General features: G+C 37.3%; 2 protein-coding genes across 2 annotated transcripts; both read left to right on the top strand.

Moving 5' to 3' along the window:
• The first annotated feature begins 930 nt into the window (after positions 1 to 930).
• On the top strand, positions 931 to 3475 carry LOC125817123 (wall-associated receptor kinase 3-like). Its single transcript, XM_049496692.1, has 3 exons — positions 931 to 1843; positions 1952 to 2128; positions 2403 to 3475. Exons 1-3 carry the CDS (start codon positions 931 to 933, stop codon positions 3473 to 3475), a joined length of 2163 nt encoding a protein of 720 aa, XP_049352649.1.
• A 7668-nt stretch (positions 3476 to 11143) lies between these two features.
• Positions 11144 to 11953, top strand: LOC125817122 (oleosin-B6-like). Its single transcript, XM_049496691.1, has 3 exons — positions 11144 to 11419; positions 11500 to 11844; positions 11894 to 11953. The coding sequence occupies exons 1-3, from the start codon at positions 11144 to 11146 to the stop codon at positions 11951 to 11953; spliced, it is 681 nt and encodes a 226-aa protein (XP_049352648.1).
• The last annotated feature ends 1307 nt before the right edge of the window (positions 11954 to 13260 follow it).

The raw sequence follows: 13260 nt of genomic DNA, 5'->3' as shown, positions 1-13260 counted from the left end.
GTGAATTGCCTTGTTGTGGAACCTGAATGTTGATGAAATGCTTTGATGACATTATTGTGGACTTGAATTGTTTGAGTTGTTGTCTCTTCCTTATGGTGTGAAATTACTTATTTGCACTGATTTCTTGGCACCATGATGAGATATGTGATGATTATGCCGAATGAAAATGGTTCTGGCAAGTGATATGATGTAAAGCCGAAGGGAAATGGTTCCGGCTAATGATATGATATAAAAACGAAGGGAAATCATTTCGGCTAGTGATATTGGGTCAAAGGGAAATAGTTCCAACAAGTGATATGATATAAAACCGAAGGGAAAAAATTCCGGCTAGTGATATGATATAAAGTTGAAGGGAAATGATTCCGGCTAGTGATAGTGTGTCGAAGAAAAATGGTTCCAACAAGAATTTGACTATTGTGATTTAATGCATTTTGACACTTTCTCTTCAATAAGACCCCTCATCAATAATTTCCAAGAAAAAGAGGTCTAATCCTTTAAATTTTCAGTCACTTTCTCTTCTAATACTGTCTGAACTTTCTTGATTAAACCCTGCATACTATTCCAACAAATACGTACAAAGCATGATAATGACTGCACTTGCTCATTCTCATCTCACATTGTTTTCTGGAAAAACTTTTATGTACTAAAACTATTCCAACGTATTTGAAACTCTATTCCAATTTACTAACGTATTTGACACTCTATTCCAATGTACTAAAAGATTCTCCATATATATTTAATTGGCTGCATATAAAGTTGTCAATTCTCGTTGACATAGTCCACATTAAAATTCTAACGTAGTTGGCGCTCTATTCCAATGAAATTAGTCCTTCCAAATTTATAAGTACCTATAAAAGGATGGGCGAATCGAAGTATTAAAAATCACAACCTACACATAATACTTACATCCCTATATAGTCTCCTTTAACAATGGCTCCTAATTATGTGATGATAGTTGCTCTGATAACATTTATTTGCTTTTCACTATCTTTTGGTGATGATGCTATGTTACCAACGTCACACAACAATCTCATAGCCAAACCTAACTGCAATGAAAGTTGTGGAAATGTCAACATCCCTTTCCCATTTGGTATGACCCCAGATTGCACACTACACGATCAGTTCCTTGTCACTTGTAATTACTCCTTTCCAACTCCCCAGCCTTTTTTAGGAAACAGTGGTATTGAAATCACAAGCATATATCTCTCTGGGCAACTTAATGTCTTACAGTTCATATCCAGAGATTGTTATCGTGATGGGATAAGCACGGATAGAACCAAGCCATTTATAGTATTACCTTCGTTGTTTACTGTGAACAACACTGCGAATAGCTTCATCGCCGTTGGCTGTGACACGTATGCAATTGTTCAGGGTTATTATACCAAGTTTGGAACTAAAATCGAGTATCTCCCCTACATAACAGGATGCATGTCCATGTGCAATAGTATTGCTGAAGCTGATGATGATACATGTTCTGGAGTGGGTTGTTGCAAGACGTCCATCCCTAAGGGAGCATCGAATGTCAATATAACACTAAGCAGCTATTATAATTATAACTATACTAATATGACAAATAACCCTAGCTGCAGCTATGCTTTTGTGGTCGATCAAGCTAATTTTAACTTTTCTAAGAGTTACCTCAGCAGTTTGCAGAACACGGAGAAGCTTCCTCTTGTGCTAGATTGGGCAGTTGGTGAAGACAAATGTGAAATAGCTAAGAGAAATTCGACTGCATATGCATGTAAGAGTAACAACAGCTATTGCCATGATGATTCAAATGGTTATCGCTGTTCCTGCATGCAAGGATATGATGGGAATCCATACCTGATAGATGGTTGTCAAGGTATGTATATGTTTGAGAGTTTCCTAATACGATTTTAATTATATCAAATCTATCATTTTGGAAATGAATGTTTACGTTATCGGTTGGTTGTGCTCTACGAGTCTGCAGATATCAATGAATGTGTAGATCCGCAACCAGATTATAGGTGTGTCAAAAATGCCATTTGCACCAATACAGATGGGAGTTATACATGCACATGCCATCCAGATTTCAGCGGCGATGGTTATCCTGAATGCAATCGTGACAATCCTCAGAGAAAAATTCAGAATATTTTTCTTATTATAGGTACCTTTCTTAACTTCTTTGGAATTCTGCAGGTAGTTCTTTGATAAGCCCGTTAAATAGTACTACTCATTTGATTATTTCATTCACAACTCATGAACCGAAAAATAAAACCACAGATTTTCATGTATTTATGTTAATAACATACTTTTATTACAGGCATTACGGCAGGGGTTGCTTTAATGGTTATTATAGTATTTGGCTGGTCATATACTGCATTCCAAAGGAGAAAAATGTCAATGATGAAAAAGAGGTTTTTTCAAAAATGGTGGATTAGTTCTACTGCAACGACTCAAAGTGGAAGAGGGATCAAGTAATACTAATACAGTAAACATTTTCACAGCGGAAGAGCTACAAAGGGCAACTAATGACTTTGACAAAGATAGAGTTGTTGGTCAAGGAGGTTATGGAACTGTGTACAAAGGATATCTCAAAGATAATTGCATCGTTGCCATTAAAAATTCTAAGGTAATTGATCGCAATCAAATTGAACAATTCATAAATGAAGTCCTTGTCCTTTCACAAATCAACCATAGAAATGTAGTTAAGCTCTTAGGTTGCTGCCTTGAGACGGAAGTTCCACTACTGGTATATGAATTTATCAGCAATGGAACACTTTCTGAACACTTACATGACAAATTAAAGGCGTCCTCTCTTTCTTTGGATATTCGTCTTAGAGTTGCTGCAGAAACTGCTGGAGTACTTTCCTACTTACACTCAGCAGCTTACCCTCCTATCATTCATAGAGATATTAAGTCAGTCAACATTCTTCTAGACAAAAGCTACACAGCCAAAGTATCTGATTTTGGAGCATCCAGGTTGGTTCCTGCTGATCAAACAGAGCTATCTACATTGGTTCAAGGAACTCTAGGATATTTAGATCCTGAATACTTGCAAACAAGTCAACTCACCGAAAAAAGTGATGTATACAGTTTCGGAGTAGTGTTTGTAGAGCTCCTAACCGGTAGAAAGGCTCTATGTTTTCAAAGACCAGAAGAAGAGAGAAGTTTAGCTCAATATTTCATATCTTCAGTGGAAAAGGGTCATTTGTTCGATATTCTAGACGACAATATAGTCTGTGATGAGGGAAATGCAGGGCAATTGAAAAATGTTGCTGTGATTGCACAAAGGTGCTTAAATGTTAAAGGGGATGATCGACCTACAATGAAGGAAGTTGCAGCAGAATTGGAAGCTGGATCGAAATTGAAGCATTCATGGGCTCAAACTGATCAACAGTCAGAGGAGATTGAGTCCCTACTGCCTGGATTTGGATACGAATATAGTGAACATAGTATCCATGTTGATAGCATAACGAGCCATGTAACTATACCATTTCCTGGGGGAAGGTGATCGATGATTTTGCTAGCAATACAAACTCAGAACGGCCACGACTTCAACATGAATTTCTTTTTTCTCTTTTATTTGTCCAGAGATAATAAATTTGATGTCAAGTGTACTTATTTATGTATCCCACTAATAGTCGAAACATTTTGATGTTCTTCTTACACTTGAACAGTTCCTTTTAAAAATTGTTTTGTTGCTCAATTATATTTGGTGCAAGGTCCACACGTACTTGGAAAACACCTGAGCGTGTTTGAGGTTAACCCATTGACATTCCGCTGAGTTGATTCCATCTCTGCAGTTGGGAGACCTTTGCATTAGACAGTGTTAACAACAGCTAAGATCAAAACATTAATAGTTGAATAGTAAATAAAATAATTAATTTTAAGTCCCTGACGCTGATGCAAACGACTTATTTCTTCCAAACGCATATGCAAGCCAACCCTATGTTTTCTATAAGTAATATACTAACTCACAAGCAGAGACCTGTTATTTACAGTTAATTAGAATTTACTATTACTAATTGATTGACCAAGTATTTTGGTCTTGGCAGAACACACCCATGTGGTGGTTTCATAAACACAACTTCTTCCAGGTCGCTGTGAAGAAGTGCGTTTTTCACATCCATCTGATTTAAGGTCCAGCCTCTCATTGAAGTCAACAGCCAATAATGTTTGTACCGTTGTCATCTTAGTAACAGGTGCAAAAGTCTCCTCATAATCCACCCTATACTCATATTTTGTACCCTTGAGCTAGCAACTAATCGAGCTTCGTAGCGATCAATTGTACCATCTGCCTTAAGTTTAATGGAATACACCCACTTAGTTCCAATGAGAACTCCATATGTTGGTTTATCAATAAAGCCCCAAGTAGAATTTTCATTCAATACACGAAGCTCTGCCGACATTGCCTCTTTCCAACAAGTTTATGTAGAAGCCTAAGGGTAAGATGTAGGTACATCAACAGAATGAAGTGTGGTATGCATGGCATAAGACTTACCAAATTTCCTCGGAGAGTAACCGAGTCGTTCAAGAGCATGCGGTCTGCCTACTAGAACGGCTGTCACGACCCAGACCGTCGTGATTGACACCCACACTAATCCTTCGATGAGAGAACCATTACTACAACCCAAATCTAACAACTTAACCAAATACTACACATTTAAAGATACAGAAGCAGGTTTAAATAATAATAAAAATGAAGTCCCCAAAACTCCAAAGGTTTAAACAATTAACTAACCAAACTAATGCGGAAATTTAACCCCTAGAACCTGAAAGTCATTGTACCAAAACTTTACTAACGACAAGTCTAAGAACAAGGGGTACAACCCCAAAACTAAACAACACCTTAAACAAATAGTCTGAGTCCGAAAAGAGTGGACTTAAACAAGAAAGATTCATGGAAGCCTGAAAGAACTGGCTCACCCTTGAATCCGATCACGCTCGATAGTCACTTAGATGAGGTCTATCAATAGCCACCTGAAGATGCCCTGTACTCAACAAAGAAAGAACAAGTGAAGTATCAGTACACAACCACAGTGTACTGGTAGGATCACGCGGCTATCCCATTAAGTGTAACATACATTAGTCAATACAACAATATAATCACATGCACATATCGAACATATACAATATCATCAACATATACGAACAATGAACAACTTCACGATTCTCACATATCACAGTTATATCAATTTAGAGCAATATACCATCTTCCAATATCAATCATCATTAGATATGAATGAACTCATCACAAGTAGATACACAACACAATTCAATGGTCCTTTCATGAAACCCAATTCAATGGTCCTCCCATGGAACCCACACCCAAACAGTTAGCATATCGAAACGTGGTACCCGATCCAATGATTATGCCGAAATGTGGTAGTCGATCCCATAATTATGTCGAAACGTGGCAACCGATCCAATTAGTTATGCCAGAAAGTGGAAACCGATCCAAGTTAGTTATACCGAAACGTGGCAACCGATCCAAGTTAGTTATACCGAAACGTGGCAACCGATCCATTCAACACATCACAATAACAATCACAAGTATATTCTCAAGATCATACATTTAAGTCATGATTTTATGGTAATGACGACCCAGACCGTCGTGATTGGCACCCACACTAACCCTCCGGTGAGAGAACCATTACTACAACCCAAATCTAACAACTTAACCAAATACTACACATTTAAAGATACGGAAGCAGGTTTAAATAATAATAAAAATGAAGTCCCCAAAACTCCAAAGGTTTAAACAATTAACTAACCAAACTAATGCGGAAATTCAACCCCTAGAACCTGAAAGTCATTGTACCAAAACTTTACTAACGACAAGTCTAAGAACAAGGGGTACAACCCCAAAACTAAACAACACCTTAAACAAATAGTCTGAGTCCGAAAAGAGTGGACTTAAACAAGAAAGATTCATGGAAGCCTGAAAGAACTGGCTCACCCTTGAATCCGATCACGCTCGATAGTCACTTAGATGAGGTCTATCAATAGCCACCTGAAGATGCCCTGTACTCAACAAAGAAAGAGCAAGTGAAGTATCAGTACACAACCACAGTGTACTGGTAGGATCACGCGGCTATCCCATTAAGTGTAACATACATTAGTCAATACAACAATATAATCACATGCACATATCAAACATATACAATATCATCAATATATACGAACAACGAACAACTTCACGATTCTCACATATCACAGTTATATCTATTTAGAGCAACATACCGTCTTTCAATATCAATTATCATTAGATATGAACGAACTCATCACAAGTAGCTACACAACAAAATTCAATAGTCCTCTCACGAAACCTAATTCAATGGTCCTCTCATGGAACCCACACCCAAACGGTTAGCATACCGAAACGTGGCAGCTGATCCCATATTTATGCTGAAACGTGGCAACCGATCCAAATTAGTTATGCCAGAATATGGCAACCGATCTAAGTTAGTTATGCCGAAACGTGGCAACCGATCCATTCAACACACCACAATCACAATCACAAGTATATTCTCAAGATCATACATTAAAGTCATGATTTCATGGTAACCATCATTCATCTATCTCATTTACAATAGGTGTAATCAATAATGCAACATTCATATACATACATGTATCATAATGAAGCAAGAACAGGCATACATCACACAATCATAGAATCACAACCATCACCTACCTCGAATCCAAGCTTGAATCTCCTAAGGCACTTGAATCTTCCCTTTCCGAATTCTTTCTGCTTGTTCTAGGTCTACAAACAACAATTTAATACTAGAATCAATCACTAATTACCTGAATTACTAACAATTCTATGAATCCTAGATCAAACCCATGATCCCAACTATCCAAATTAGGGTTTTTTCCATAATAGAATCAATGAAAAAACCCTTTCCCATCAATATTTACCCATTCTATTACGTTCTACGGATCGAAAAATGGATTCGGGGAGTGAAAAGCTTACCTTTAGCCTCAAGAATGGTGAAAAATGAGTAAGAGTCTCATGGGGTTAGTTCCTTAGCTCTAAAAATTGAAAAGTGCCAAAAAATGTCGTTTAAGGGTTTATTTACGACTTTAAGTCGAGTCGAACCTGCCACAACGGTCCTCACCCTGCTACAACGGCCTCGCCCTGGTAGCAGAAATCCCGCCCCAATGGCTTGCGCGGAACCAGGAGCTATTTTAATAATTCCAAGACCCCTATTTCACAACATACATTTAACCAACGACGCTCAGAAAATATCGTTCACGCTAAGATCAATTCCGGGAGTTCTACTCACCCGAATTCAATTCCATAAAGTCGTATAAATTTCTTAACGACTTATCTAACTACCCATGTAATCAAAATCATAATTAAATCACCCGATTGCCTGATTGTTACCAGATTTCCCTACACCTTAATGACTCTGATTTCGACCAAATCTGGACTAGATTAGGAAATTCCAAGTTACTACCAAAAGTTTTGTGACTCCAATTCTTTCTCCATTGGTTTTTCCCTAACGACGGAAATCAGGTCATTACAATAGATACCAATTTATCCATCACTCATCCCCGAGTGATCAACTAGGAAAGACTGGCTAAAGTGAGGGTAGAGTAGCATTTGAATCGTCGAATTACTGGGGATACTTGTCTCGCATGCTCTTCTTACTGAATCTCATTACCCCCTAAGGGTTTCACATCTCTAAACTCAGACCAACCAATCGAATACCTACATATCCTCCCTTACAATGCCTTAATGAAGTCATCTCAGCACTCGAGTGATAAATATTGTTGTATGTAAACTTAACTAACAATAAAATGATTCCCAACAAATACCTAAATTGATCATACACACATCTGCCACATGTTATCAGGATCTTGACACAAACATCAGAACGAATCCTTTCTCATATAACCATAATAAAATTTTAAATCAATACTTGCTACAATTAGAGGTGGACCTGAACCAACCAACACACACTCATAATACCCAAACAATCATAATTCTTAACAATATCTCCATCCCATAACATAAATTCCCATGAGCTTAAGTTATAACAAAATTGATCTTTAGAAATCATATACTCATCGAGGGATATGTCCAAGCAGACAACCCCTCCAACAACACTATCGAAATGCCAGATTTAGTAATTATAGATTACCTCTTAAGAATAGTAGAATTGGATTCATTGATCCCCACATTCAACCACACATAATCAATACATGACCTTGATGACTAGATGACTAGATGAATATTAAGATTCTCGGACAACCATAATTACACATGGTAGCTCTTCTATGAACTCTCATAAGCAAAGTGGTACATATAGAACTACTAAAATACTTTTAACAACTCCAAGACAACACTAATTATGTCATTTGAAATAACCAAATATTCCCAATCATCCCACTTAACCAAGAGAACATTGCAGGATTTGGTACCCCTGATCCACCACTAGGGATCCACCCACAAAAGTGAAAACACACTAGAACATAACTAGTGAATCATACTCACAACACTAACAACCATCATAAACACTCCAACCTTTCCAATTCATACCTTGACAAAATATATCACCACAAATGTAGACTTACAATGAAAACTCTGAATTGTAAACTCAAATGTATAACACAAATCCCCTTTACCTATCAACATTAACTTATATCTTGAAGGCTTTTATGAAATTTTGGATCTTCGCTTATCATCGATCGCATCTCCATCGATCTTACAATATCTTTCGCTAACAATCCAATAATACTCATTACTAAACTCAAAAACAAAATCAAGCACTTATCATCACGCTCAAGCTAATGTCTGCACAATCTTTTCTCAAGTCTTTTTGAATACTTTTTAACCCATTTGATGGACCCATGACACTATTACCATAGCCACAACAAAACAATGAAATCACGCATCTCTGAACCTAATTATTTACCCCTCTGAAGATACCTCTTTGGCCTTAAGAATCCAATAAAATATTCTTAGTCTCACCTCTCTCTAAAGGTTGTACGACATCCCACTATTTTTCTTCATTATGACTCTAGCTCTATTAAATTCGGTTCGAATAGTGTCCCACCATCTCTTAAAACTTTCCATACAACCACGTTACTCACCAACTATTAGAAAACCACAACCTTAGATACTCACCAACTATTCGAAAACCACAACCTTAGATACTAACCAACTATTAGAAAACCACAACCTTAGATACTCACAAGTCGTAATTACTATACAAAATTTGCTTAACTAACAATTTTATTATATAGTCCGTCACAATCCATCACTAACTCTTATTGCCATTACGCTCCGTCAGCCTTGACTATCACTACGAAATCAACCTTTTTCATTAACATGACACCTCAAACTCAGGTAAACTCATCAAATTCAAAGGACTAACCCAATTTTATACGCACCTTCTTACTAATTACTTCAATTTCCTTCACCCAAGTATACTCAATAGGACTTTCTTTATCCATAAGCTTGTCATTCCGGTATCAATCCACTCCTTTATGGCTTAAGATAAATTCACTAGTCCTCATACCACCCTACTTATTCTTAACAAACAAGACAGGAGCACCCCACAGGAAAGCACTAGGACGGATGACACATTTATCATGAAGCTTTTAGTTTTGAGCCTTAAGCTCTTCTTAATTCTACTAGAGCCATACGATACAAAGGGATGGAAATAGGGCAAGTGTCAGTTTCCAAGTCAATGCAGAAATCTATATCTTTATATGAAGGCATACCAGGTAAATCCGTAGGAAACACTTCCTTAAAACTCAGATACCACAGGAATAGACTCAATATAGGGAGACTCAACCTCAACATCCCAAACATGAGCCAAATAAGTCAAACAACCCTGCCCTGCCAATTTCCTAGCCCAAATGGATGATATGATCTTAGCTAGCTTAGGCTTGTACACCTCTTCCTACTCTAATCTTTCCCTACCAGGAATCTCTAGAGTTACCGACTTAGTATTACAATTAAGCCCGGTATAATTGGGGGACAACTAAGTCATGCCTAAGATTATATCAAGTTAGTCATATCCAGCATAACCAAATCAACCTAAATCTGAAAATCCATAACCACAATAGGACAACACGATATGCATGGGTGACTATGACTGACTCTTCAATTGGGGTACAAACATGGATGAGGGCATCAAGTATATCACAAACCACATCAAATCCCAAGGCAATTGAACTGACACATACGAATAAGTAGAACCTGAATCAAACAAAACAATAGTCATCCGGGCATAGACAAGAGTAGCACTTGTGACCACTACATCACACCCTCAAACTCGGTCTTACCCGGAAAACATAAAACTGAGCCTTGTCATCTTGACGGGCAACCTCATTGTCTGGCTGTACTACTCCTCCACCTGCGTTACCATTTCCCTGGCCTCGCTGATTTCCTTCTCATATGCCCAGGTTCTCCACAATTGTAACATACCTTATAACTTATATTCGATTGATGAACACTGAATTAGATTTGGGGGTTAGTTCGGGTATGATTCGAGGTCCATAATTGTGACTAGGGTAAAACAAGGGAGACAAGGCTGAGATTCTCAAAAAAGACAACAGTTTTGGTCTATTGCAAAGAGTACCTTTGAATCTCAATTAAGGAAAAATGTTGCAAAGATGAAGTTGCTTGATCCAAAAAAATAATAATGGATGATCGTATGTACTACAACATAAAGTACTGGTGTAAGGTTTACTTTAATACTCAAGTAAAATGTGATTCTGTAGACAACCATATGTTTGAGTGCTTTAATGCATGAATCTTGGCAGCTAGACACAAGACAATTATTACTATGCTTGAAGAGATAAGAGTAAAGATGTTGACAAGAATAGCCAAGTTAAGAGAGTTCACAAATACTTGGATGTGTAATTTTTCTCCAATGTCTTTGAAGGTACTACAAGAGAATATTGATAGGTCAATGAAATGTAATATTGAATTTAATGGAGTTGATGGGTTTGAAGTGAGAGAAGGACTATGTCCACACAGTGTGGATCTTGGTAGGTGGATTGTAGTTGTAGGGTATGGCAGTTAAAAGGCATACCATGTGCACATGTTGTGGCTGCCATTTACTTTAAGAAATGTGAACCCCTTGACTACATTGACAACTGCTATAGTAAGGAAACTTACTTGAGGACTTATACCAATGTCCTTCAACCTGCCACAAACATGGAGATATGGCCTGTATCTACTAACCCCACAGCTGCACCACTAGAAATAAAAAGCATGCCTGGCAGGCCAGGTAAACTTAGAAGGAATGAAGTTGGTGAAAGTAAAAATATTGGAAAGCTAACTAGAACTGGATTCGCCATGACACGTAGTAACTGTAATGTTAGAGGCCACAACAAGAGAGGATGTTCACAAAGGGTTGAGTCATCAACAAGGGAAGAACCATTAAATACAGACAAGGGAAAGGGCAAAACTTCAGGTTTAGGTAGACCAAAGGTAACATCTTTAACTTTGAATTGGTATGTGATAGAGATCTCATATGTAATAACTACAATTATTTTTAACTATATTTATAGAAAGCAAAAACAGAAGGTGAGCATTCTACAAAGAGGTCAAGACGAAGACCACCTGCAACACCTAGTGCATCTCCAGGACCTGCAAAGAGGTCAAGAGAAAGACCACCTGCAACACCTAGTGCATCTGCAACACCTGCAAAAAGTGCAAGAGAAAGACCACCTGCAACACCTAGTACATCTACAACACCTACAAAAGGTGCAAGAAGAAGACCACTTATTGCACCTGCAACACCTAATGCATCTGCAACACCTAGTGCATCTGCAGCACCTATAAATAGTGCAAGAGGAAGACCACCTGCAGCACCTAGTGCACCTCCTACATGTCCATCACCTGCTAATTACCATGTTGGATCTTCTACACCTGCTGATTACCAGTCAACTAATAGTAACAGAGGAAGAGGAAGGGGTAGGGGAAGCACAACCTCATATAAAAGGCAAGCAGTCATTGGAATGAGTGTGTTTCAAGCTGAAAATGGATTCAAAGCTCTTAATGTAAGTGTTTTCTATTAATTCAATTATACTATTTTTTTATGTTTAACTACAACCTCACTAATTATTTCATAATTTGAATACAACCTGGAATGTCAAGTTGTAAGATCTTTTCTACTGGTACAACAAAGGTGACAAAATCTGCTGATGTTACTGGTGATATTGGTTACAAACCAAGTACTACACAACCAAGTGGAAATGGAATGGAAAAGTAGCAGTCTCAACGAGAAAACTTCAAGAAATGAGAGAGGAACAAAGAAAAAAATCAAGAGGAAGTAGTTCAAACAATCCAATCTAGGAAGTAATGATGTTGCAGTACTATTTTAAGTAGGCATAAAAACATTTCCCATTTTGAATGATGATGTATTAGTATTGAACATAAAATTATGTTATTATTTATGGTTTTTGGTTTTTGATTGTAATTTGACCTTATGTGAGGCCTGTTTTACAACCGATTATGTCTATTAAAGGCCTTTTATTTTACAAATGGTGTTATGTATATTAAATTTCTCCCTTATTTGTTGTAATATAGATACTAATATATCGACTACTTTATCCGAAAAGATTCATGATATTGATATACAAAATTTCTCATATTACATATGACAACCAAAAGAGAGTTTCAACTCCTTTCACTACTCACATACGTTATGGCAATTCAATTAGTTCAATACTTGAATCAACCCTACTTTGAAATAGGTTGTTGATGAACAAGGCAACAACACAAATCAAAATACACAAAATGACCTTCCAATCAAACCTACACCATTTCAACTTTCTTCATTTGAACCTCTTCTCTACTGTCAAATTATCAGTCAGAACTTGTTGCTCATTGATTTGCATATGTCTCCTCCAAACTTCATCTTCCAACTCTTTGATTTTGTTCACCAATTTTGGGAGGATAAATTTGAATCTTGGATTGATTTCTTCTCTGTCTCTCCATCGAAAAAATTACAATTGTTCGATTAAAAAAATCAAAACAATATATTAACATTCACATCAGTTAAACCCTACAAAATCAAACAACTGAAGAAAAGTCACATACACCATAGTAGGGGCAAGACCAAAATCGTCTTCCGGGATTTGACTTCGACCAAGAAGTCTGCATATGCAACAAACTTCCATGTTTGCATCGTACTATGGCTTTGAGCATTGGGTCTGATTCTTCCATGCATAGCTTATTCAATTTCACATTTGACATTACTAACCCTAATAACACAAAGTGAAAAAAAATTAAGTTGTCGAATTGGGGAAGATTTCGATTGTTCAGTA

Source organism: Solanum verrucosum, unplaced genomic scaffold (assembly GCF_900185275.1).
Source record: "Solanum verrucosum unplaced genomic scaffold, falcon-dt-bn FXZP01000094.1, whole genome shotgun sequence".
Taxonomy (NCBI): domain Eukaryota; kingdom Viridiplantae; phylum Streptophyta; class Magnoliopsida; order Solanales; family Solanaceae; genus Solanum; species Solanum verrucosum.
Note: the sequence above shows the minus strand (reverse complement) of the source record. Positions and strands in the feature narration are given on the sequence as shown.